The sequence below is a fragment of the Rhipicephalus microplus genome, chromosome 3 (genome assembly GCF_043290135.1).
Source record: "Rhipicephalus microplus isolate Deutch F79 chromosome 3, USDA_Rmic, whole genome shotgun sequence".
Lineage (NCBI taxonomy): Eukaryota > Metazoa > Arthropoda > Arachnida > Ixodida > Ixodidae > Rhipicephalus > Rhipicephalus microplus.
This window is the reverse complement of record NC_134702.1, coordinates 136418782-136442512: the sequence shown is the minus strand read 5'-3', so window position 1 is coordinate 136442512 and position 23731 is coordinate 136418782. Positions and strand designations below refer to the sequence as shown.

Here is a 23731-nt window from a genome sequence, read left to right as displayed (position 1 = left end):
TTACAGCACAAAGCAAACAACAACAGTTAGTGAAAGCTTTAAGAGCAAGCACTCTAAAGGAGTAAATATTGGTGCTTGTTCATTATTTAACCCCATCTCGTACCGAGAAGAAAAGCCTATCAATGTTGCATCAAAGCCAGGATCCTCCATGAAACTTTCAATGTACATATGAAGTCCAACACAATTACTTCTATTATTTAAAATACGAGCTGAGTCATAGTTGGTCTGCGCCTGAAGCATTCCATTCGAGGTTGGTAGTATGTGATATATAGTAATGATTTTAGTTACGATGGAGCAAGAAAGAAGTTCCTTCGCAGGTAACCCAGTCCTTTACTAGCCTTGAATGTTATATGTTTCATGTGTAATTTCCAGGACCGAGTGGCAGTTACACCAGTACGAGTGGCACCGGTACGGTGTTACGCTTTCAAGAGTGGGAGAGTAGGGTTGCGTGGCAGTTTTACTTTGCTTTTATTTACTTTGTGTCGTAAGTTTGGGTAGGCATGTCAGCCCTTGGCAGGTAGCATAGCTTTCGTGGCACTAGGTCGAAGCGTGTCTCAATAAATTTGCCGTGAAGGCAGACACCCCGGCATCAGCATGGCACACCGCGTAGCTCACCAGTGCCGGAGATGGCCGAGCGTTTCGAGTTCCCTTGAACTCTGGAAAAGAAAACCAACCACTACATAGGCAACGAAAGGGAAAAGGGGTGGGATTATAAACGTCCTTCTGGTGGCCCTCTAATATCCTCACAGCACGGGCGGTCGGCTCATCAATGGGCTTCTTCCGAGAATCAGAGCGGCGGGGTGACTCCTCACTTTGATTGAACTGAGCCCCAGGCGCATGATGTGTTCATGAACGCTGTTTAGAGGCAGCGCGCATTGCGAAATTTTGGAGGTCACCGACAACTTTTAGGGGCGAAGATCCCTAAAGCGGCACCCGTTCGTGCCTCGTCGTAGTACGTACATGTCTTACGCTTTGACCTGCAAGGTGGTGCCGGTGGGATATTTCTTTTGTGCGTTGTTGAACAATAAAACATTCGCAGCGTGCGCGTTAACTAAAAGCCGAATTCTGCTGTCTCTCATTCCCCATTAGCAGCCACTGGCATGTACATTGAGCACTCTCTGTCAAGAAAGGGTCGCTACATTATACTCGCTGGGCATAACCTCCTTGGTTTTAGAGAGGTTTAGCGAGCGTTTGGCCGCAGTGCCATAATTACAGGAAACTAGTATATATCATGAACTCGGGGTGGTTAAAGGTGAGAAGTAGACACGAAGCGCAAGCCATAAGGAAGCGTGCGCGTGCCACCTCTCGTTTAGTCTTTGGAGGAGCAGGAATGAAAGAGGAAGGACAGGGAGGTTAGCCAGTTCTCAGACCAGCTGGCTACCTTTGGAATGTCCTTGGAATGTCCGCTGGATGGCGGTGCTTCTATATGCGGAATACATGATGAAAAGATACGAAATGGTGGTACTTGGAGTGTTATTTAGATTAACGAACGGACACACAGACAGATGCATGGACGGACGCATGGATGGCTGCACGGACGGATGGACGCGTGGACGGACGCAGGGGTGGATGCATGGATTTGATTTGTGGGGTTTAACGTCCCAAAACCATGATATGATTATGAGAGACGCCGTAGTGGAGGGCTCCGGAAATTTTGACCACCTGGGGTTCTTTAACGTGCACCCAAATCTGAGCACACGGGCCTACAACATTTCCGCCTCCATCGGAAATGCAGCCGCCGCAGCCGGGATTCGAACCCGCGTCCTGCGGGTCAGCAGCCGAGTACCTTAGCCACTAGACCACCGCGGCGGGGCGTGGATGCATGGACGAACTCGGGGACGGACGCAAGGATGGGTGGGCAGACGCATGAATAGACGCACGCACGGACGGGCGGATGAACGCATGGACCGTCACACTGACGGACGCACAGACGGACGGAAGCAAAAACGAACGGACGTATGAATGTTTCGCCCCACTCTCCATCATTCACTCCGTGGATATGCTGCCATTTTTTTTTTGTTTCTGTCCGGCATAGCTCCAGTAGCTCTGGGAAGCGGATGGACTGGCGACACGCGCAAGCTTAGCTGATGTAACGGCAATCGGGCGCCTACGGGACAATTTGGTGCGTATTGTCGCAGTGGCATGCCTTTGACTTCTCCAGCGCAAATGAGTTCGTAAGTGGAACCACGGGCGGTCAGCGAGCGGTTCCTCTTAGAGCGCACAGGGGACAAACGGATTATGCCTGGTCGCAAAGAAGCTGACGTGTTACAGGGAATTCGTCCTACGGCCGCATTACACTGTACGTGCAGCTCTGTCTAGATAATTGTGGGCCTCTGAGCTGGCCCTTGTCTTCATGACATTTCCTAGTTGTGTTTTATTTACATTTTGGTCATCAGGTTATTTTGGGTGAGGGCATGAGCCCACAGGTGCATGAAGGTGGCATGCTTATGGTGGTGTTTTTGAACGACCAAGTGCGGTTCTATCAGGGGACATGCAGGCGACGATTCGCCGAACGTTGTGTAAGGGCGGAGCACTGAGTGAGTAACAAGGGGCCCAGAAGCTCTGCCTAGCGTGCTGAGCTGGGCTTGAGGTGTGAGGCACCATCGGCTCCACCGAATCCCGTAGGGTCACCCTACAAAAGACGATTCATTTTCAAAGTGTTTTTTTTACGTCGTGTTATGTTCGTTTTTATGTAACTTTTGTACAGTCTATAAATATAAGTTTTTTTTTCAGCCTACTAGAGCTCCTCCAGCATTTCTGCTTTATCTGCAAGTGACCAGCAAGTCAATCGCTGCCATTGGAATATCGGCAGCACGTTTCGTCTCCCACTTTGCTATTCCACCGCGGGCGGTGCGTCTCGGGCGTCGAGTGGTGAAAGTTGGTTACCACAAAATCACAAAGAACTTGAGTTTTACTGGGTGACAACAAAGAAATGAAGGTAAAAAAATTGCATTCTTCCGAGAAACCCTCACGGTATTGCATTTTTAAATGTTTAAATCTATTTACTAAATATGAAAAAATTAAAGTAGGTTATTGAGATAGGCTGAAGAGAATGATTTTTTTTGTCATGAAGATGCTTCTATGAAAACGTAGAGGCAGCCATCAATAAATTCAAGACACAGTATACTATTTGTTTAGGCAAATCGATGGCCAAAGTATGCATGAAAAAGGCCGGAGACCATGTAGTGGGGGAAATTGAATGGCACATTCTGTAGAAATGCCCGAGCGGAGTTATCAATATTCTTCACAGAACGTAATACTTCACAAACCTTGATTACCCTCTACAGAAAGGGGTTCCACAGAGATTTGTGCTGGGCCATCTCCTCTTGAACATCTATGTCAATGACATTCAACACGTAGCAGACCAGTCTGCTCATTTGAAATTATTTGGAGATTTCTGCGTCCTATTTAGGCGTGTAAGTTCTGTATATAATCAAATCACCTTGAACAGCACTTTGAATAAATTGACAAAAGGGTGCAACGAATGAACAATGGTACTTTACCTTCTAAAACTGTGTATATGAAACTGTGCACATTTTTTCCAGGAATCAGGCCCGGCAATATTTGGGCCTCCTGACACACAAGTGGGCGCATCTCCCTCTTTTTTCCAACATTTATTGGAGGTCAAACATTTATTGGACCCTCTTTGGATTATGGCAGTGCTGCTTGTTACCGTGATACCCAAAACGACATAAGAAATTAAAAAATTCAAAGACAAGCTGTCCACTACGTTTACAGACGTTTAAGATGCCTTGATTTACCGTCAGGTATGCTACAGATGGCCAAATCATAGCCACTATCTGAAAGAATAAAACAGGCACCCTAAAATTTATTCGGTGTATTTTGGTAAGCTTGCAATAAACTCGAACAATTACTTCGGTCGAGCCTCACGTCACAAACGCAGCCACTGCGTCAAACCTGCATTTGCAAAATCTAACTTATATAAACATTCAGCTTTCTATCGAACAATCGCACAGTGGAATTCAACGACATCTTCTTCAGTCTTCCTACACGAATAGTGTTGACCTTTCGCTTTTTTTTGTCTGTTTATGTACATCCTCTTTCACTTGGATTGCTGTCTGCATTGTTGTACAAAATAAAATAAATAAAATAAAACTGGCTAACCGGAAGGGGAAGAGGCGAAGTCTTAAAAGTGAAACTAAAAATAAAATAGATATCATTCTGCGTGCAACCCCAGGCATTTACACGATGATAAACAAGCTGGGCAAATCTGGTACAGTGACCATAAAATGGCAAGAGCTCGCGTTCACCTACATTTAGGAAGCAATGGTACACACTGATTCGCAATAAAACAATTATGGAGCTAGCGGTGAGAGAGAAATTACCGAAAGTAATGTTTCCTTCAAAATATATTCGACACTCTGACCAAGGTAATCGACGTTATTTTCAGCACAATAAACGATAACCTTTCTAGCATTAACAAAGAGTGACGGGTGACAGTCGGGCGTGCAGTCTCTAGAGGGGCACTGGCAAACAAACTCAGAAGGTGAAAAGTAGGCAAACCATAAAAGCCTCAAATGCAAGCGGATAAATACAGCTAGTGAACATTTCAATGTTGTTCAATAGGCGCCATATAGCCATATCAGAAGGTATGACAGGGAGAAAATTAAGCAAGCTTTAAAAAGCTGCAGATGCCTAGACCCTGCGAAGGCAAGATTGTGCATTGGGAAAAGTCGAATGTATGCAATAAAAACAAAGAAGGCAGTGTCATAACCAATATAACTACGTGGAGAGGAAGCTAATGAGAGCTGTACAGAAGCTGAAACAACCAGGATGATATCGTAATAAGCAATAGTAGCACAGAGAAATTCTACATCATAGCAGCAGTAACAACAGGGGAACATTTCATTTAAATATAAGTATACGGCCGTTGTGACGTCACCAGCCATAGCTATGTTACGCCAGGGAGTCCACACCGAACGTTAATGCCTCTGCAAAGGCAATCTGTGTCAAGGCCAGCGATCGAGCCCGCCTGACGTGATCAATTCAACGACCTCATCAAGCGGCAGCGCTGGTCTGTCTTACGCAACGCAGAGGGAGCTCCCTCAGCCCACGAGCCCGATGAAGCAATTAGCATCTTCCAGTCTGGCAAGTATTGTGCAATGCATGGCAACCTCACTCGTCCTTGGGTGCGACGGCTGCAGTCATGATCACGACGCAGCCCAGTGGTGGGTCCCCATTGGAGGATTCTGACATCTCGGCCAGCAGCGCTCCTGGTTGGACGTTGGTCATGCAAAGGTGCACCCGGTGCCTATAAAAAAAGCCAAGCGGCGCATCTTCAGCAGCTGGTCTGTGCGTCAGAGAGCAGCTGACGTATTCGTCAGAGAGAAGTCATCTCGGCTCTTCTAGTGCCCAAGCTGTTGGCCCCAGTGCTGAATTTGTAGCGCGAGGATTTCTATGCTGTGCATAAACCTTGCCTTAACTCACCGTTGTGCCGTCCGCTAGTCTATCAGCTCTGCGCAGAAGCAGTCGCGAGCTGAGTAACACACGCTACCAAACGGCTGGTGACCTTGGCGGTGGAGTACGGAGCGATGGCACTTTCGGGACTGTGTTGGCGTCGCGCCTTCGTAACAGCCACCACATAAATACAACCTACTAGCAGCAGGCAGATAACACAAAACAGCATGGCAGCCCTATCACTGTTATAAGACTGACGCTTCACGTTATCACATTTATGATGGCGAAACTTAAGGCATTGTACTTGTACGAGTGCAGTTGAATAATCGAAACGAAGTCACTGTTTCTCTCAAGTGCACCTCAAAAGCAAGGTATGCAAGTACGTATACAGTTAGAGGAACGAAGGTAGGTTCATTTTTCATGTTTTTAGTTTTCTTTTACTCATTGTATACCGATTTGTTTTGTTTCCCATACACCTACGTGCAGGATATTTTATACGTTTTTCTTACACATACATGCATATAGATATGTATATATATAATGTGCACTATATATATATATATATACATATATATATATTACATACTGCATAGTTTCTAGTTTTCTTTTGCACATTGAGTGATTTGTCTTGTTCAGTATACACCTATACATAAAATTCTTGTACACAGATTCAAATAACATTATTTGTCATAGGGACCCCTCCCACATATCGTGCTGAGTTTTGGGGTCCCAATTGTATATAAGTATTACCCATTGTACTTCATTTTGTTACGAATAATAATAAACTGATTGACACTGATAGATGCTCTCGGCGGCTTTTGTTTTGAATACATTGTTCTGTACATCGTATGTTTACGTACAAGCAAAAGCATGTCAACGGTGTGCACGAGGGCGGCTGAAGCAGAAACGAAACGAGCCGGCCTTGTGCGTCGCACAAAGGGAGTATGTGTTGACGCACAGAGAATACTTTCGACGTGTCTTTAACCGTAAAAATAAATATGAAGGGTTCGGGGGAGGGGGGGGTAGAAGCAACAGGCGCGAGCAGAAAGCGCGAAACGTCGGGTACCCGAGTGCTTAGATTTATGATACAAGTTCAAGAACATGAATGGCCGAAAATTTCTAAGTTGTTTACTTAGGCATCCCTCCTAATTATATTGGCCTTTAGAGCGTAAAAGATCAACATAAGTTAAAATTTATTTGGATGGTATTGCAATCTTTTGCAATCGCCCTCGTTGCATCACCATATTTATAGCACTATAGATTGCGCATTGCCCCACCACGGTGGTCTAGTGGCTGAAGTACTTGGCCGCTGACCCGCAGGTCGCGGGATCAAATTCCGGCTGCGGAGGCTGCTTTTCCGATAGAGGCGGGAATGTAGGCCCGTGAGCTCAGAGATCGGTGCACGTTAAAAACCCCAGGTGGTCCGAATTTCCGGGGCCCTCCACTACGGCGTTTTTGAAATTTATATAGTCATTGATTGATTGATTGATTGATGTGTGGGCTTTAACGTCCCGAAACCAGCATATATTTATGAGAGACGCCGTAGTAGAGGGCTCCGGATATTTCGACCACCTGACGTTCCTTAACGTGCACCGAAATCCGAGCACACGGGCCTGCAACATTTATTAATCATACGGTGGTTTTGGGACGTTGAACCCCACATATCAATCAATTCATTAAATTGCGTGTGAACATTTAGCACTAATATTTATATTACGTCGATTGCGCAATATCAATCGGGAAACGTTTAACGAGTGTGTTGTGAAGAATTAAACAGGCAGGCATTGAGAGGTCGTATGAAAAACGCGTACACTTGCTACCAGAAAGCTGATGTGAACAAGAGCAGTTAAGCGAACACGTGGCCTTGCTTCTCGCTTGAACAATACCGCTAATGAACGTTGACTTAAACATACCTCCGAAACAATTTACGTCAAAGTACAGCCCACAGGCTAACCATATATGTGATTCGCGGGTAAATGACGGGCTATGTTGTGCCCTGAGAGCTTTTGCAACAAAAATTACGAAGGGTGTTTCTGAATCTTAAGCGCGTTTCTGAGCATTCATTCTCTAGACGAGCTGTGGCGAAGATCCAACCAAAGCAAGGACTGTGACGGTGGACCTAGAATGATCCGGAGCTCTTTTTTGTTGGTTTCTGAAATAAATAAATAAATAATATAAACGAACAAATAAATAAATAAATAATTAAACGAACAAATAAATAAATAAATAAATATTTATTGATCCAAAACAGTGTTCCCAAACTTGTGAGTGTGGTTTTACACTAGGTCGGTTGCTGAGTGGTTTTTATTTTGAACCATTGAGCTAGTGCATCGCCATCCGCACAACTGCATGCAAATGAAGCAGACTAGCCACACACGTGCCTCGCGTCGTGAAGGAAGAAAATATATATGGTTTGAATGTTCGAACCAAAATATTTAGGTTCTGGCCTTCAGCCACAAAGAGATGACTGTATGAGAAGAAAATTCTTTCAGTGTGTGCAGGCTATAGGTCCAGCTGCTTAACCTTACTTAGTAAAAACTGGCTATATTTTGTTTTGTTTTAACCTTTAGATGACGAAACTTAACAATGAAAAGATTTATTACGCAAGCAGGGTGTTCAATTTACAAGAGTACACTCAGTGGGTACAGGGTAGAAAAAAAAGTAGATCAGGCTTCACAGAGTCCGCGCACCCAGGCTTGGCAAGCAAGACACCTCTAAAGTAAAGTAAGGGTAAATGAGCTCATGGGAATCATTTACATCGGAACGTCATTAACAAGCTAGTAAGTGCAAAAAAGGGTAATGATAAGGGTTCGCCAATAGCGGTGACTGAAACAAAAAAATACTGGGAAGTTTGGCTGATTTATACCAAGCATTTAACCAACCGTAGTAGCCCAGCAGTTTGAGGTTCCGCGCCACTTGGCAGGAGATCATGCTTTCATTTTCCTTCTTTGAGACTCGCACTTCTATTGACACGAAATGGAGGGACTTCGATTGTGGTTGAATTTAGTGCTTCCACGTTGGTTGCGTTGTATTCTTAGATCATTTCAAATATACTGTAGCGTCACACTTTTACGCCTTGATCTTGGTATGCCGGAGATTAGCAGTTCCGTTTTGCTTTTTTATAGAAGGAATGAAAGGAATCGAACATGTGCATGAGAAGCATACAGCGCTTTTTTTCAGTTCATTTCTAAACTTGCGCGAAACACTAAGTGACCACAAGAACACAGAATTGACTCACCAATTAAAGCCCCTTGATTTTGAGAAAGTACCGCCATCCAATCTCCTCCTCTCGATCTCCTCGCCCCCCTTCGCATCCTCCCGGTCTCCGGCACTTTTTCTACACGATGACTGGTCTCTTTCGTGGTTGCCTTTAGAGACGCGTGGATGTTGCGCGTTCCTTGGGTTTTTCTTTATCGCTCGCGCCATTTTTCACCGACGCTCCACGTAACAAGCGTAGCGCGCGCCTTCTTATCTGTGCTTCGTGCGGGCGCTATGCCGTGCTGCTGCCTATGACTGCAACAACCACAGTAGAAAAGGTTACGCACTATTTATGATACCCCAAGGTAAACGCAATGGCTTGCGCAAGCAGCAGTGGCTCCACAACATCGCCCGCTCCGCAACATCGCGTTCATTGCGAGGTAAAGCACCTTTCTTATTGCTCCTATCAAAGCACGTCGAATGCTGCATTCGAAATATTGTTTTGGCCTGCTCATCAACTTAAGTGTTTTTTTTTTTAGGGGCGAAGCTCTTTACGCCGTGGGTCGTGTGTCCCGTGTCGTCGTAATTGTCGTAGTAGCCAGTTGCATTGTATTGGATGGTAATAAAAACGGTGTCACAGCATATCTACGGAGTGAATTATGAGTGTGACGAATTGTGCATCAGTGCGTCCGTGCTTACGTGCGTCCATCCATCCATCCGTGTGTACATCCATCCGTCCGTCTGTGCCTCCGTTTGTCCACACTCTTCGCCCCACTCGTCATCATTCACCTCGGGGATATGCTGGGAATTTTTATTGACTATTTGTGTGATGCTTCAAACTGGAGTTATCAATATTGTCATGACGCAGACACTGCAGGAGTTTGATATAGAAGAGCTCACTTTAATTAAAAATGAAAGACTCTCGTAAAGAGGACCGGGCAAGAGCTTCGTCTTCCTCTCTGGCTGTGCGAGCTCTCCTCTGCAGGTTGAATGCGGCATTTGCCTCCCTCACGGAAGAGCATCGACCCGATGCTCGGCTACAGAATACGCGGTGTATGTAGTTGACGTATTGCGCAACTGGCTCACTGCAATATGGCTTCATCCGCACAACGTGTACGATTTCAGATTTTTGAGCTCGCGAGGAACTGTCAGGGATGACCTCATAATTCACGTCACTTAGGCGCCGTATAACATTGTAGGGACCAAAGTACTTCTTCAGGAACTTTTCACAAAGGCCGCGTTGGCGAATAGGGCTCCAGACCCACACTTTCTCGCCTGGTTGATAAGTGACGTATCGGTGTCGCAGGTTATAACGTTGTGCGTCGTAACTCTGCTGTCGGGCGATTCGCACGCGTGCTAGCTGCCGTGCCTCTTCAGCTCGTTGGGTAAAGGCTTGAACATCCGTGTCTGTATCCTCGTAGTCGTGCAGCAGCATGGCATCAAGCATTGTCGTCACTTCACGGCCATAAAGAAGACTAAATGGCGTGCTCCGTGTAGTTTCCTGCTGCGCCGTATTATAGGCAAACGTCACGTATGGTAGAACGTCATCCCAATTTTTATGATCCACGTCGATGTACATACTAAGCATATCAGCAATTGTCTTGTTGAGGCGTTCTGTTAAGCCGTTGGTTTGTGGGTGGTAGGAGGTAGTTTTTCGATGCGCTGTTCCACTCAACTCGAACACTGACTTGAGGAGCATGGCCATGAAAGCGGTACCTCTGTCTGTTACTATAATTCTAGGAGCACCATGCCTCAGAACGATATTTTCAATGAAAAATCGTGCCGCTTCTACTGCGGTTCCACTTGATAAAGCCTTTGTTTCTGCGTAGCGAGTAAGATAGTCAGTAACGATAATTACCCCCTTATTTCCAGTACGCGAAGTTGGAAATGGTCCAAGGAGATCCATTCCGATTTGTGCAAAAGGCATGGTGGGCACTTGAACTGGTTGCAACAATCCGGCTGGTTTTAAAGATGGCAATTTTCGTCGTTGACAATCGAGGCACGTGCGGACGTAATGCTTTACAGTGCCTGCAAGCTTCGGCCAGTAGTTTTTTTTTGTTGAATTCTGGCCAATGAGCGCGTGTATCCGAGATGGCTGGAGGTTGGCTCATCGTGGCAAGCGCTCAGGATCTCATCGCAAATGGATGTCGGGACGACAATTAAGTGGGCATTTCCGCTGGGGGCAAAGTTCTTCTTGTATAGGACACCACTGCGAAAGCAGAATGATGGCAGGCTCCTTGCAAATATCTTGGGAACGCTTGTAGACTGGCCGTTAAGAAAATTAATAAGAGGGAGCAACTCACTGTCTTCTTTCTGCTTGGACGAAATGGTGACCGTTTCGACCACACCTAAAAATGCCATGTCATCGTCTTCTGAGACATCATCTTGCTTTAGAGGCGACCTGGATAAGCAATCAGCATCAGAGTGCTGTCGTCCCGACTTATAGACGACCGTCATATTGAATTCTTGTAGGCGTAAGCTCCAGCGCGCTAGCCCACCGGATGGGTCCTTCAAGTTGGTCAGCCAGCAAAGAGAATGATGGTCGCTGACTACGTGGAAGGGACGGCCGTAGATGTATGGGCGAAACTTCAGAACTGCCCATACTACAGCAAGACATTCTTTTTCCGTTGTGGAATAATGGGACTCGGCATGGGAAAGCGTCCTACTTGCATATGCAATCACTCTCTCGGCTGAGTCTTGCCACTGGACGAGTACAGCGCCTAAACCTACGTTGCTGGCATCAGTGTGGATCATGGTTGGAGTGTCCTCGTCAAAGTGAGCAAGCACAGGGGGTGTCTGCAGGCGCTGTCGTAGACCGTCAAATGCTGCTTGTTCCTCTTCGCCCCATAAAAATGGAACATCGTCTCTCGTTAGGCGTGTTAAGGGCGACGCTATGTGCGAGAAATTGGCGATAATTCTGCAGCAGTAGGCGCAAAGGCCAAGAAAACGTCTTAAGGCCTTCTTTTTTGTTGGCACCGGAAATTTTCGGACGGCTTCGATGTTGTCGGGGTCCGGACGAACACCTTCATGGCTCACCACGTGTCCTAAGAATCGGAGTTCCTTGAAACCGACATGACATTTCTCAGGTTTCAGCGATAAGCCAGTGGACCATATTGCTCGAAATACTAATAGCAGCCGTCTTGAATGTTCCTCAAATGTTGGTGAGAAAACAATGACGTCGTCGAGGTATACCAGACACGTCTGCCACTTAAGGCCTGATAGGACGGTATCCATCAGTCTCTGAAATGTTGCTGGGGCTGAGCACAATCCGAAGGGCAAGACTTTAAACTCGTAAAGCCCGTCAGGCGTAACAAAAGCAGTCTTTTCTCTGTCCCGCTCATCAACCTCGATTTGCCAATAACCGCTTTTCAGGTCCATCGACGAGAAGAAGCGTGCATGCCTCAGCCTGTCAAGTGAATCGTCAATACGCGGTAGTGGGTATACGTCTTTCTTTGTCACGCGGTTCAGCTTGCGGTAGTCCACACAGAAGCGTAAGCTGCCGTCTTTCTTCTTAACTAGCACTACCGACTACCGATGATGCCCAAGGGCTTTTTGACGGCTGAATGATGTCATCATTGAGCTTTTTCTGGACTTGTTCTTGGATTGCTTCGCGTTCTTTCGGTGCGACGCGGTATGGGTTTTGTCGAATTGGTCTTGCCGTCTCTTCCGTTATAATTTGGTGCTTTGACAGTGGCGTTTGATTTACCCTCGAGGTTGACGAAAACAATCTTCAAACTGCCCGAGAATATCTAGAAGACTCTGCCTCTGCGCTGGCGATAAATCTGTGCTCACGTCGACAGGCAGTGGTGTTGAAGCGGCCGGCGTCTCTGCCTGTTGTACTGCGAAGCACTCGCGGAATTCTACAATTTCTTCGAAGTATGCAACTGTGGTACCCTCTGCAATGTGTCGACGCTCGTTGCTGAAGTTTGTCAACAGGACCTCTGCTTGCCCAGACACTACACTGACGAGACTTCTGGCAATAGCGATTCCTTGAGAGAGTAAAAGCGTCGATATTTGTTCCGTGACACCTTCTCCACTATGCTGCGTGTTACGCGTGACAGAGACGAGGCGGCATGACAACGGTGGCATGGTCACGTCGTCAATCACGCGCATGGGCTTGCGCTGCAGCGCTGCGCTATGGTCCGCTGAGAAGGTCAGTACACAATCCGGTATATTTATAATGGCACCGTACTCCCGCAGGAAATCCATACCCAAGATGGCCTGTTTACAACGCTCAGAAAGAATAACGAAGGTTGCCACGAATGATGAATCCCCGATCTTTATTCGTGCGGGGCACTTTCCGGTAGGTGTCAGCAGCTGGCCTCCGGCTCCTCTAATTTGCGGCCCCGTCCATTCCATTTTTACCTTCTTGAGTTGGTCGGCCAGATTCGCACTCATTATTGAAAAGTCCGCACCAGTGTCGACCAGTGCGGTCCCATCGTGACTGTCAACTGAAAGTGTAATGTCGGCGGTGACAACCTCGTCTTTCGTCGGTTCATTCGAAATGTGCGGCAATTCATGCGGCGGTAATGGGGGATTTTCAAATCTTTGGCAATTCGCAACCTTCCCCCCTAAGGTCGCTGCTTTTAGTTTCCCCTGCGTGGACTGGGAGATCTTCCTCTCGCCATGTCCGTGGTGCTACCTCTATTAGATCGAGGAAAATGACCTGGGGAGGGCGAGCGTGACCGGAACCCAGGAGAAACGTCTCGCGGGATCGTCGCGCTCGTTTCAACGTTGCGTCTTCCGTCGAAATAGCGCCGAGGGGTAGTGGACGGAAATCCTTGATACCCGGCAACGCGATGAGGACAATACCGCACGATGTGGCCTGCTTCCCCACAATGGAAGCACAGGGGCCTGTAGTCAGGGGTACGCCATATGTCGGTTTTGCGGAGTGGGGGTCGCATCGGCCTCGACGTTTCCCTGTGGTACCAAGGCACTGTCGGCGGCTGTTGCTGGTGGTACTGTTGAGGTGGCGGCACGTTAGATCTAGGCTGTAGACGGCAAATATCTGCATATGTTGGCCTAACTATTTCAGTGTTCGGCTCGGGGAGTGAAAGCGCTTGTCTTATTTCTTGGCGAACAACTTCTGTGACCGACGCAATCGCGCAGTCATTCGGTGTGGCGGCGAGCTTCTTCACCTCTTCTTGCACAATTTTGCGTATAAGGTCACGCAAAGAACGCTCGTCAGGAGTCACAGTGGTCACGGCGGTTGCGCTGATTTGTCCGCTGTTGTTTGGACGGTCGTACTGGCGGTACCGTAGCTGTAGTGCGCGTTCTATGGCGGTCGCCTCCTTCGAAAATTCGTCGACGCTTGAAGGTGGGTTCCGAACAAGACCAGCAAACAGCTGCTCTTTAACACCACGCATGAGATGGCTGATCTTTCTGTTCTCGGACATATCGGAATCGGCTCGATGAAAGAGACGAGCCATGTCCTCAACAAACATAGCAACAGACTCGTTGGGCTTTTGAATCCGTGATTCAAGGAGTCGTTGTGCATGCTCCCGCCTTTGGGTGTTTGCGAAGGTGTCCAGGAACTTCCGCCGGAACTCGTCCCACGTTGACCACACGCGATTCGTGAACCACGTGCGAGCCCCGTCTTGAAGAGGGAAATACACGTACCCTAACTTCTGTGCGGTGTTCCACCCGTTAACGTTGGCTGTGCGCTCGAACTCCTCAAGCCAGTCATCTGCGTCCTCATATGTGTTGCCATGGAAGACCACAGGAGTTTTAGGGGTGAAAACAGTCACCTGTGTCGTGCTAGGGCTCGTCATGGTGGGGCAACTGCTTCCCGGCGTGGTCATGTTTTCCGTCCAAGGACCGAACTCTGGGCTCAGGCCTAACAGGCGGCAGCTGGCGCGGTGAACGGGTGTTTCGATGAGCGGAAGTCTTTGTGGACTAGATCCCGGGCTGTTGGAAGGTGTCCTGACATGTACCCAGCACCTCCACCAGTGTCACGACGCAGACACTGCAGGAGTTCGATATAGAAGAGCTCACTTTAATTAAAATGAAAGGCGCTCGTAAAGAGGACCGGGCAAGAGCTTCGTCTTCCTCTCTGGCTGTGCGAGCTCTCCTCTGCAGGTTGAATGCGGCAATATGCTGAAATCCTTTGTTAGAAATAAAAAGAAGGTTTATTTGTTTACCATTTTTACACAAAACTATGGCAGGGAAAGTTGCCATAAATGTACCTTGTTGCGTTAAACTAGCCACTACTACGAATACCCACCGAAAACATGATCGATCAGCTGCACTTAGTTGCACAAAGTGATGGTTACGAACATAGTTATTTTTCTAGATTAGTTGATGTCTGAAATTCACTTCCTCATGAGATTTTTTCTTCTGATAGTTTTGCTGTATAGTTGGAAACTTATCTACTTGGGGATTACAGTGTTCAAATGTGTTGTAAATTTTGTTGCTGTTTCACACACATGTGACCTCTGTTAGCGTGAAGATACATGTTTCTTTTTGTTTGCTGGTGTGAGTCACTTGATGTTTCTTATGCCTCTCCTGCCTGAACCAAAATGCTGGTCTACAGTATGTTTAAATAAATATTTGTTGGATAGTGTGAGGTTGACTAAATTAGAAAATAAAAATAAAAAAAGATTGAGCTCATATTTTATCGCCTCACTCGCACCTCAAAATTTGTCAAAAATGCACAACTGCAGTCTGCCTTCGCTACAACCAATTACATATAATCACGCAGCTCCTCTATCGCAACTTATGTGACTGTTAGGATTTGTGTACTAGAACGCTTGTTGAAGAAAACAAAAGAATAGACAAATACAGAAGACACTAATTGGCGCTATTTTTCATAAGGGCGTTTCTTTTGTTTTTTCGGAAGGAAGGATTGACACACAAAAATCATGAAATAGATGCGGTTTATTAAAAAAGGAAAGAAATGAGGAGGCGTAACGCAAAAAAAAAAGCTACAGCACAGTGATACCGAAAGTGAGCCATTTTCTAGGAGACCGTGGCCACAATTGCTTTGGTCACGCCTGCATTAACAAGTCTTCCATTACCCAAAGGAAATTTATTATCTTTTATACCAGTGTCGCATGGGTACTTCTGACCGGGATCAGTGAGTCCAGATAGAAATGTTTGGTCGCTACTGCTGCGCAGATTATGCTGATCTTGATCCCAATCGGGTGTGATCGCGATTATAAGCGACACCGTAGCAGCACCTCATTCGAATCGAACTTGATCCGGAACGGGTCTTATTGCGATAAAAATGTGTGATGCCGATATTAATTACAGCCCTGTCTGCTACATGACGACTTAGCTCAGTGATTACTTTTTCCCTGCAGTGCTCCTGTTTTCCTATTTGGCTTGCACAGATTAGTGTTCGTGACACTAATAATATGCGTAGTTTTGCGAATAAACCTATTGAAAAATTGAGCGCTAAAATGACGGGTCGTACACGCCACAAGTGGATATGCCACAAGCGGAACTACATCATATGCAAACGCACAATATGCTATCATGTGGCAGAAAAATATCCGCATCGTACAACTCCCCATAAAAGCTTTTATTTATTCAGCAAGCCCCATTTATTCGACGGTTGGAAGAAGCTAATCCTTCAATAAACGGTTGCTTCAGTGTTTCTAGTTTAATTATCACCATAAAAAAATTCAGCACTACTGTGGCGCGGAAGCTGCCGTAAATAACCCACATTCAATAAATCTGTGGGCGCCCGCGGGAGCGTCAAAAAACGGCGCCACGCGCCACGCCTAGGGCAAGCGGGTGAAGAAAATTGAGGAGGAAACACGCGTGTAGAGGAGAGTGTCGTTACTTTCCCAGGATCAAGGAGCTTTAGGACTAATGAACAATTTCAAGCAAGGCGGGGATTTGGTGCATAGTTTTTGTTACAAAGTCTGTAAACATTGTTTCACATTTCCTCTCCCTATCCAATCGTATTCACTATTTTTCTTGGACATCTCTGAACGAAACCACTGAGGACAATGTACCATGTCCTAGGGTTACTACATCGTGTATATGTCTAAAGCGAAGCGGCTAGATTTATCGAAAATACTGTTCATTTATTCTGACTACGTAGGGCACACGTGCTATCGCAATGTGCAGTTACATCAATGTACATTTCACTTATGGGGCGTAAAGTACAGTTCAGGGCCGATGACTGCAGATCGAATTTTATATTGTATATTTCGTTTGTCCCTTTCTACTTTCACCACTTATAAGTACGATAGTCTTTCTTTGGATGCTTCGATGCAGAAAATTTGGTCTCCTCATCTGTCTTTTTTTGATTTTGTGCGTGTTGCCCGACAAGGTAGGGCGGCGAAAGCTTTATCTCTTTCTAAGTGACCAGCCATCTTCATCTGGCCTCTACGTTCAGACGTAATGACATAATCAATAAAAAAACAATACACATATTTTTGTGCAACATTTGTACTGGGCCATCAAGTAGTGTGTTACTTTGTTTGTAAAATGCATAGATTGTAAATACATATACTCCAGTGCTTATCACATGGCTGTGGAAATGTGACCCTATGACGGGAAAAAAGTGGTAATTCCTATACTTCACTAAAACTAAAGCTCCTACCTAACACTACAAGGTTCTGCCACGTACCAGTGACTGCGTTCTAGAAATACTTCGTTTCTTCAAAGTGCTGCTGAATGGCATCTGTATCTCACACAGAGTCTACTCGCCGTTTCTTTCGTGCAGAACGTCAGATAAGCGTTATATTATCTCGGTCAAAAGGAAAGACTATCCTCTTTCGACAATCTTTGCCAGCAAAGCACGCAAATACATCACCAATTGTTATCTATTTTGGTATTATTATTGATGTGGAATATGTTTGTTACTCAATCATGTGCTTAGTGTCTAAATAAAGTGTTTTTGTTATGAAATATAATATCGCTTTTTTAGAACTGCTTGTACAATGGCCAGGGGCTACGTCAGGTGCACGCTCGCGCATTTAGCCCTTACTCTTTAAGTTTTTTGTGAAAAAAAAAAACTATAAAATCTGTGAATGTGCGAATATCAATAGCCAACTGTCATTGTCGTTGCGCTCGAAAGATAGCATTTAACAGCGTTAAATGCTACCTTTCATGCGCAACGTCCTCCCATTGTTTCCTTTCGAAGAAAACAAGCTTCCCGATAAAAAGTATCAATAAAATTACTGAATAACATTGAGTGCTAAGTCAGTCAAAAGGACCCATTGGCCAAAAAAGTTTTAATGTCTGAAAAATTTCCAGTGAGAAAATAGATCGAAACAGGGGAGCAACTATGCATACAGGAATATAGAAGGTGCGATGGAAAACTTTACTTGGGTGAGCGTGAGGACCACACTTCTTTGCCGTGTATAAGTTAATTACCAAGCGTCATAACTGATTTAAATGTATGAGATCTTTTCAATAAAGCCTTGAAGCAAAGCCAGCAAAACCACAGAAAACGATAAAGAAGCACAAACCGCATGTCTCCAGCGTTGTGTGCGTCTGGCTCTTAATGGCGCCCTCTGCTCTTGCTGGCTTTTCTTCGAGTAACATGAATGAACTGGCCCAGGTATCAAATCTTCTACGTAAATCCGGATATCATTGAAATTTCGATAATTACTAGTACAATATCATTAGCATTGAACTGTCAGGGATGTTGAGTGTTTGTGGTATTACACAACTCCGTCAATTCGGCTAGAATGTTGAGTGTTCCTGTGCTGCAGTGAGAAGGACATGGTAACTTCAAGACGGGTCACGGTTTTTGTATTGCATTATCTGAAACAGATAAGTTACAAAATTACCTCCTACGCGTCTAAAGACCCATTGATAGCTAAATACAACCTAATCACGCTTCCACCAGTAAGAGAAGATGGGAAATTTATTTCTAAAGGCAACACGCCACAACGAACGTTGCGGTCTTTCAACATGCAGTCCCTGTTTTGCTTCAAACTCACGACCTCTTGTGAAATCTTCTAGCTGCTTTATCGTCATCTTGACGTTGTCGCACTGTTTCTTATGGCGATCACATGAACAGATACCTTGTACTGTTGATGTTACTTCTGTTGAATAAACTTTTTTGCATTGCTAGATGCTGTGAGAAAATTCCCGCTTGAATGTCTGTGTCTAGAAAATAGGTTGTTCGCTCCTGAATATGCTTTCTAGTTACACTTTTTAAAGGAATTGTGAAGGTCACTTTACTCGCTGCTGCTGTCACATTTATGAATAAAGCGCGCTGCTCTCACGCAAAAAAGTAAGAGCTGTGACCTTTCGCGCTCGTACTGTGTATGTTTATAATCTGCGTGCTTCCTGCTTGAGGTACATGCTGCAAGTTTCGAGATTCATGCTGTTTTTCTTTTTACAGCAGTTTGTTGCTGTAGCGATCATTTGCGCACACTTGTGGTGAAACAAAGCACACTAGATGCTCAACTGCCTGTGTGCAGACACGCTTGGCTCACCATACAACAATTGCTAGATAGAAGGATAAGCCATGTTTTTTTCCTTCTCAGACTAGGTCTCTAGGGAGCTATTTACATGACACATTTTTCTACTGGCGATTCCAAAACGAGGTGATAGCTCCCACATATGCATGAGAGTTGCTTTTTAGGCAAGTTGTTACATAAATAGCAAACTACAAAAGCCACAAAACGTCGATATTAGAAAAAATTAGAAAAAGCAGACCAGCGGAAACAGAGACAGAGAGCAGAGACGTGGCATAGCTCTCACATAGCTCCGACAATACTAGGCGGATAGCCACGTAAGGAAGGGGCCAACACTATCTACATTGTGGAGCCAACAGAGGGCAGGCAGCATGAGCCACCTTCATTGCAAGACGAAGCCACCTCAAATAAATCCTTCTAAGATCTTGTGGTACAACGTAATCTACATAGGGCTTTATAGAGTCACATGTGATTTGGTGATAACTGAGTGATCACTTATTTTGTCTGATTATTTTACACTTTCATTGCCATTTTCCTTTTTATTTTTCAAAACACAATTAAGGCCTTACAATCAGAATATTCTCAAGATGCGTCAGCACTCGCGTCCACACTCTCGTTTCCATTGTCATTGCTAGGTGAAGCTTCAAGTGAACCCAGCGTATCGTTGACGTTGGATGACGCAGTTTTGCTGGAGCTGTCGTCAACTGAGTCAGCGTCGTCAGAAGTCGTAGGAGATTCAGAGTCACCAACTGCAGTCACATCTGTCTCTGGTGGCAAAGCTTCAGTAGCGTTTGAGCCTCGGTCTGTGCCATTACCGGGGGGTACCGCTATATCGACGTTTTGCCGCACATTGCACAAAACGAAAGGCATAAACGGAATCTGAAATTGGAAGAACAAAGGTAAACAGTAGCAGCAACACATTTAGTGATTTTCCCCTTTTTATTTTCACCATAGTTTGTTGCTTATTCATGCTCTAAGAATAAGGCTATTACTACCTGTTGGACTGGCATCTCACGTAAAGCTTATCGTACATAAAATATAGAGAAAGCTCTTCCTGTAAACGGAAATTTATATGCTGATGGTTGAAAAATAATTGCAGTACAACATTACGATTCATCTAGTGGCTAAGGTACTCGGCTGCTCACTCGCAGGTGACCACACCAAATCGCGGCTGTGGCGGCTGCATTTTCGATGGAGGTGAAAATGCGGTAAGGCAATGTGCTCTGGTTTGGGTGCACGGTGGTCGAAATTTCCAGAGCTCTCTACTACGGCATCTCTCATAATCGAATAGTGATTTTGGGACGTTCAACCCCACATAATAGTCAATCAACATTACATTTCAAACTATGCTCAAATGTTTATTAGGAAAATTGCATACAAAAGAAATCTACCATTTGGGCTTCTTGATGCCTATCAACTGTTTATTAGGAGTGACTACAAAATAGATGAATCATGCAACTCTGAATAACAGGCATCAATTAGTTTCTGTATCAGCGGCAAATACAACAGAGATGCCTTGAAGCGAACTTCAACCTGCCCTTGCGAACTGATGTGCTGAGGAAGCGGGCTTTCGATAGACAGCATCTGTCACCGTAAACGAAATGTGCACAACTTTTATGCTTGTGAAATGAAAACCAATGAAATAATTCAAACGCAGATTTTCACTCTCACCTCTTCACGCTGTTGTCATCAGAAAGTATTTTTTATATGATCTCTCATGGTAGCTGTTACCGCTATACTCTTGGAGAGAGTCCTATCGTAACCTGCCTCCATTATTATTTTTTTAGCTGTTATTTGCTCTAATTGTGTGACTTACAAGAGTACTGACATGAATTTCAAAATTTTCCGTCTGGTGCTCTAAATAAAATTGGTGGTGTTGAGAAACCTAAAAGAGTGCTGAAGTGCTGGCGAATGCAACGTGTATGCTTCCAATGCCACTACCATAAAACAGCACTTTTATTTTCGGTATCAAAGAACGGCTTCTGCGTTAACTGTCGGAGCATTGTGGCGTCACGAGAAGACAGCAACTAGCAACGTACCGGTGGCAAAACTATCATTTGCTCATGGCGCATGCAAGCAACGATGAGGCAGTTGTTGCCCAATGACAACCACTGCTGCGATTTATGCTGCAACCAGGACGCAAAGCTTGCAAACTCAAGAACTGTCCTCGCTCGTCGTCATAACGCCCATTGCAGGGGCTCCGGCTTGCAGATGCTGGGCAACGAAAACATTGTAGTCAAAATAAAATATCTTTACATGATGTCTCACTCTGGCGTGTGAACAGCGTTTACACTGCCTGCCTAGAAAACGAAAAATCCGCTTTTTGCGATGCCCTTTTGGAGTACTCTATTTGGCGCATCCTCAACCAGAAACAGCCGCATTGCACTTGCACTCGCAAATAAAGCACAGATAATGCAGTTAACACCGCGTCGCTTTATACTCCTGGTTCTGTCTGGAACACAAGGTATTCGAAAGAATACGACTGCATGCTGCATTTATTTGAACAAAGATTCGTTTTCTATTCATTCGCTATACCGCCAAGATGCCTTAACGCTAAACACCACCTATGCTTCTGGCAGCGCATTCAGCAGCCCCGTTGATTGACCCTCACTGCTAAAAGCGACGTACGCATGATCAATAAATAGCGCCATTAGTGCTGGAAAGATGGAAAGATAGCAAAGGAGCTTGGAGATATTAGCGCCTCAAATGAAACGAAATCAGTGATTTATCTTCCCAAAAAAAGGAAATGCTGTTAAAATCAATAATTTACTTTCCCTTAAAAAGAACCCAACTTGACGTTTCCTGCAAGTAGGACCAGCTGTTTTTTTTTTTTCAAAAGAAATAATGTGTGACACCAACGAGTGAAACACAGGTTGAACCTCGACGTCACCGCTACCAGCAGTGCTGGCCGTGGTCTAGGTGGTGATGTTGTCTTAGGCGAGGTTAACCTGGCAGTCCTGGCGGGCAAATGCTCCGCCTGTAGTTACGGCAGGCGGAAAAACCAGTACATTGTGAATTCCATTCGAAATCACCGAGCTCACTTGTGTGAAGTAACACGTAAATATGCCAATCACTGTACCAAACTATTGTACTTACCGGATAACAAGTCTTGTGTATACTTTTCGTGACAATTACCAAATCAACATCTTGCGCTGAAAAAGAAGACAAAAAACTATAAACAGCTTAGAAAAAAGTGGCCCCGTATCTGCAGCTTAATCTGAAAATGTCGAGATTCGATTGTCTTGCGTAGCGAGAGAGTGAAAAAAAAACATTTATTTGCTGTTCTGTGCAAGAAAGTCGGTGAATAGTATTCGGTGAATAGTATTCTGGAAGCGCTGCGTTAGAGTGCCTCGAGCGTGCAGCGGAGGCGGACGAACGCATCAAGTCACGTCACACGTCAGACATGAGCGTCATTGGGCAGTTTTCTGGGAAAACAAAGCGCGTGGCTCTGAGACGGGTGTGCGCGCCCGTCTCAGAGGTGATAAGGTGTAGAACGCAAGACGACGGGTGGGTGCCACCAACGTCTTGTCTTAGCAAAGCGTTGTAAACACTCGCCTTTGCGTGCAGGCGTTGCACGGTCAGCGCAGCGTGATAAGCGCTACGGTCCTTAAAATTACTTATGTATGCCTTTTCTAGTAAAAGACGCACATGCAGATATATACGTGTTGTTATGGTGCCCCAGACATGCATAATAATTGCTGTTTAATGGACAATCGCACAAGTATGAACGCTAAATCTTGAGCAACATAGATGGGCACTGCGGATGGGGTCAGCCGTTTCAAGTACCCGGTGCCATTAGGAGTGAATAAACAGACAAACGTACAGACAGACAGACAGACAAACAGACAGATCAAAATTTTTGCGTCGAAGGTCCCTAAGAGAGACTATTGTCTTTATTAGTTTTCTGGCTAGCGCAAGAACTTGAGTCGAGCATAATCAGCTTGGTATGATCATGATCCACCAGGTGCAGCAACGTTCAATAGAGGGAGTAATTTAAAAGTGTAGTTTTTCTAAAGATGCGTTCGAAGGTATACGACTGTCCGCAACCGGTCCCGACTGGTATGAATTGAATCGACAGATGGTGTAACTGTCTCGGCCACGAACGTCGTGGTAGTCCCGAGGGAAACACACATTTACTGCATCTTGCGGGCTCTGCCGAGTTTCCAGGAATCTTTTTATATGCGAAGCCGCCCTTTCCCTAACCTCTGTAACGCTTCCCCTCTGTACGAACGCGCGGCACACCACAGGTGTTGGCGCGGTGCGAAGTAGATCACATCTCTTTTGCGCGTTCACGTCATGCTCCCCTCGCAGTTCGAGCTGACGTCACTCTCTCTCTCACCTGCCGCGCGCTCGCCGCGGCACCCGCTGCTGCCGCTTCTTCCGTTTCCCATAACAATTGTCACGGGAGCCATTCGCTTCAGGGTCGACTCGTCCACTCACGCGCAATAGGCCTCACGCGCGCCTAGAGCATGAGTTGTAATATGTCTGTGCTTGTCACTTACACGACTTATGCGAGCCTTCGCTTCAAACGAATCTTCAAGCGCTCACCACAGCACCCGCGTTAGCGCCGTTCAACCCGTGACGCCACCCGTGCGCAGCGCAGCTGGTTCGCATTCCATCATGGTTACCATCAGGAAGATGGTCCACTTCTTTTATTCAACCTTTTCAGCACGAACATACAGTTTAAAAAAAATTGGTTTACACTCTTCTCAGTCATTGATTTTCCTTCC

At 45.6% G+C, this 23731-nt stretch overlaps 1 protein-coding gene across 4 annotated transcripts in view; it reads right to left on the bottom strand.

The window, feature by feature from the left end:
- Positions 1 to 17765: 17765 nt before the first annotated feature.
- The window catches only part of LOC119171210 (uncharacterized), a 24469-nt gene continuing 18503 nt past the window's right edge, over positions 17766 to 23731 (bottom strand). For 2 of the 4 annotated variants that reach the window (XM_075890305.1, XM_075890306.1), the window contains exons 2-4: positions 22098 to 22153; positions 21041 to 21215; positions 17766 to 19880 (exon numbers count right to left, since the gene is read on the bottom strand). In XM_075890305.1, coding sequence (XP_075746420.1) covers positions 19584 to 19880; positions 21041 to 21073 — 330 coding nt within the window. In that variant the 5' untranslated portion in view covers positions 21074 to 21215; positions 22098 to 22153 and the 3' untranslated portion in view covers positions 17766 to 19583. The remainder of the gene's footprint in view (positions 19881 to 21040; positions 21216 to 22097; positions 22154 to 23731) is intronic. The other 2 variants (XM_037422196.2, XM_075890304.1) reach the window with 1 other exon arrangement.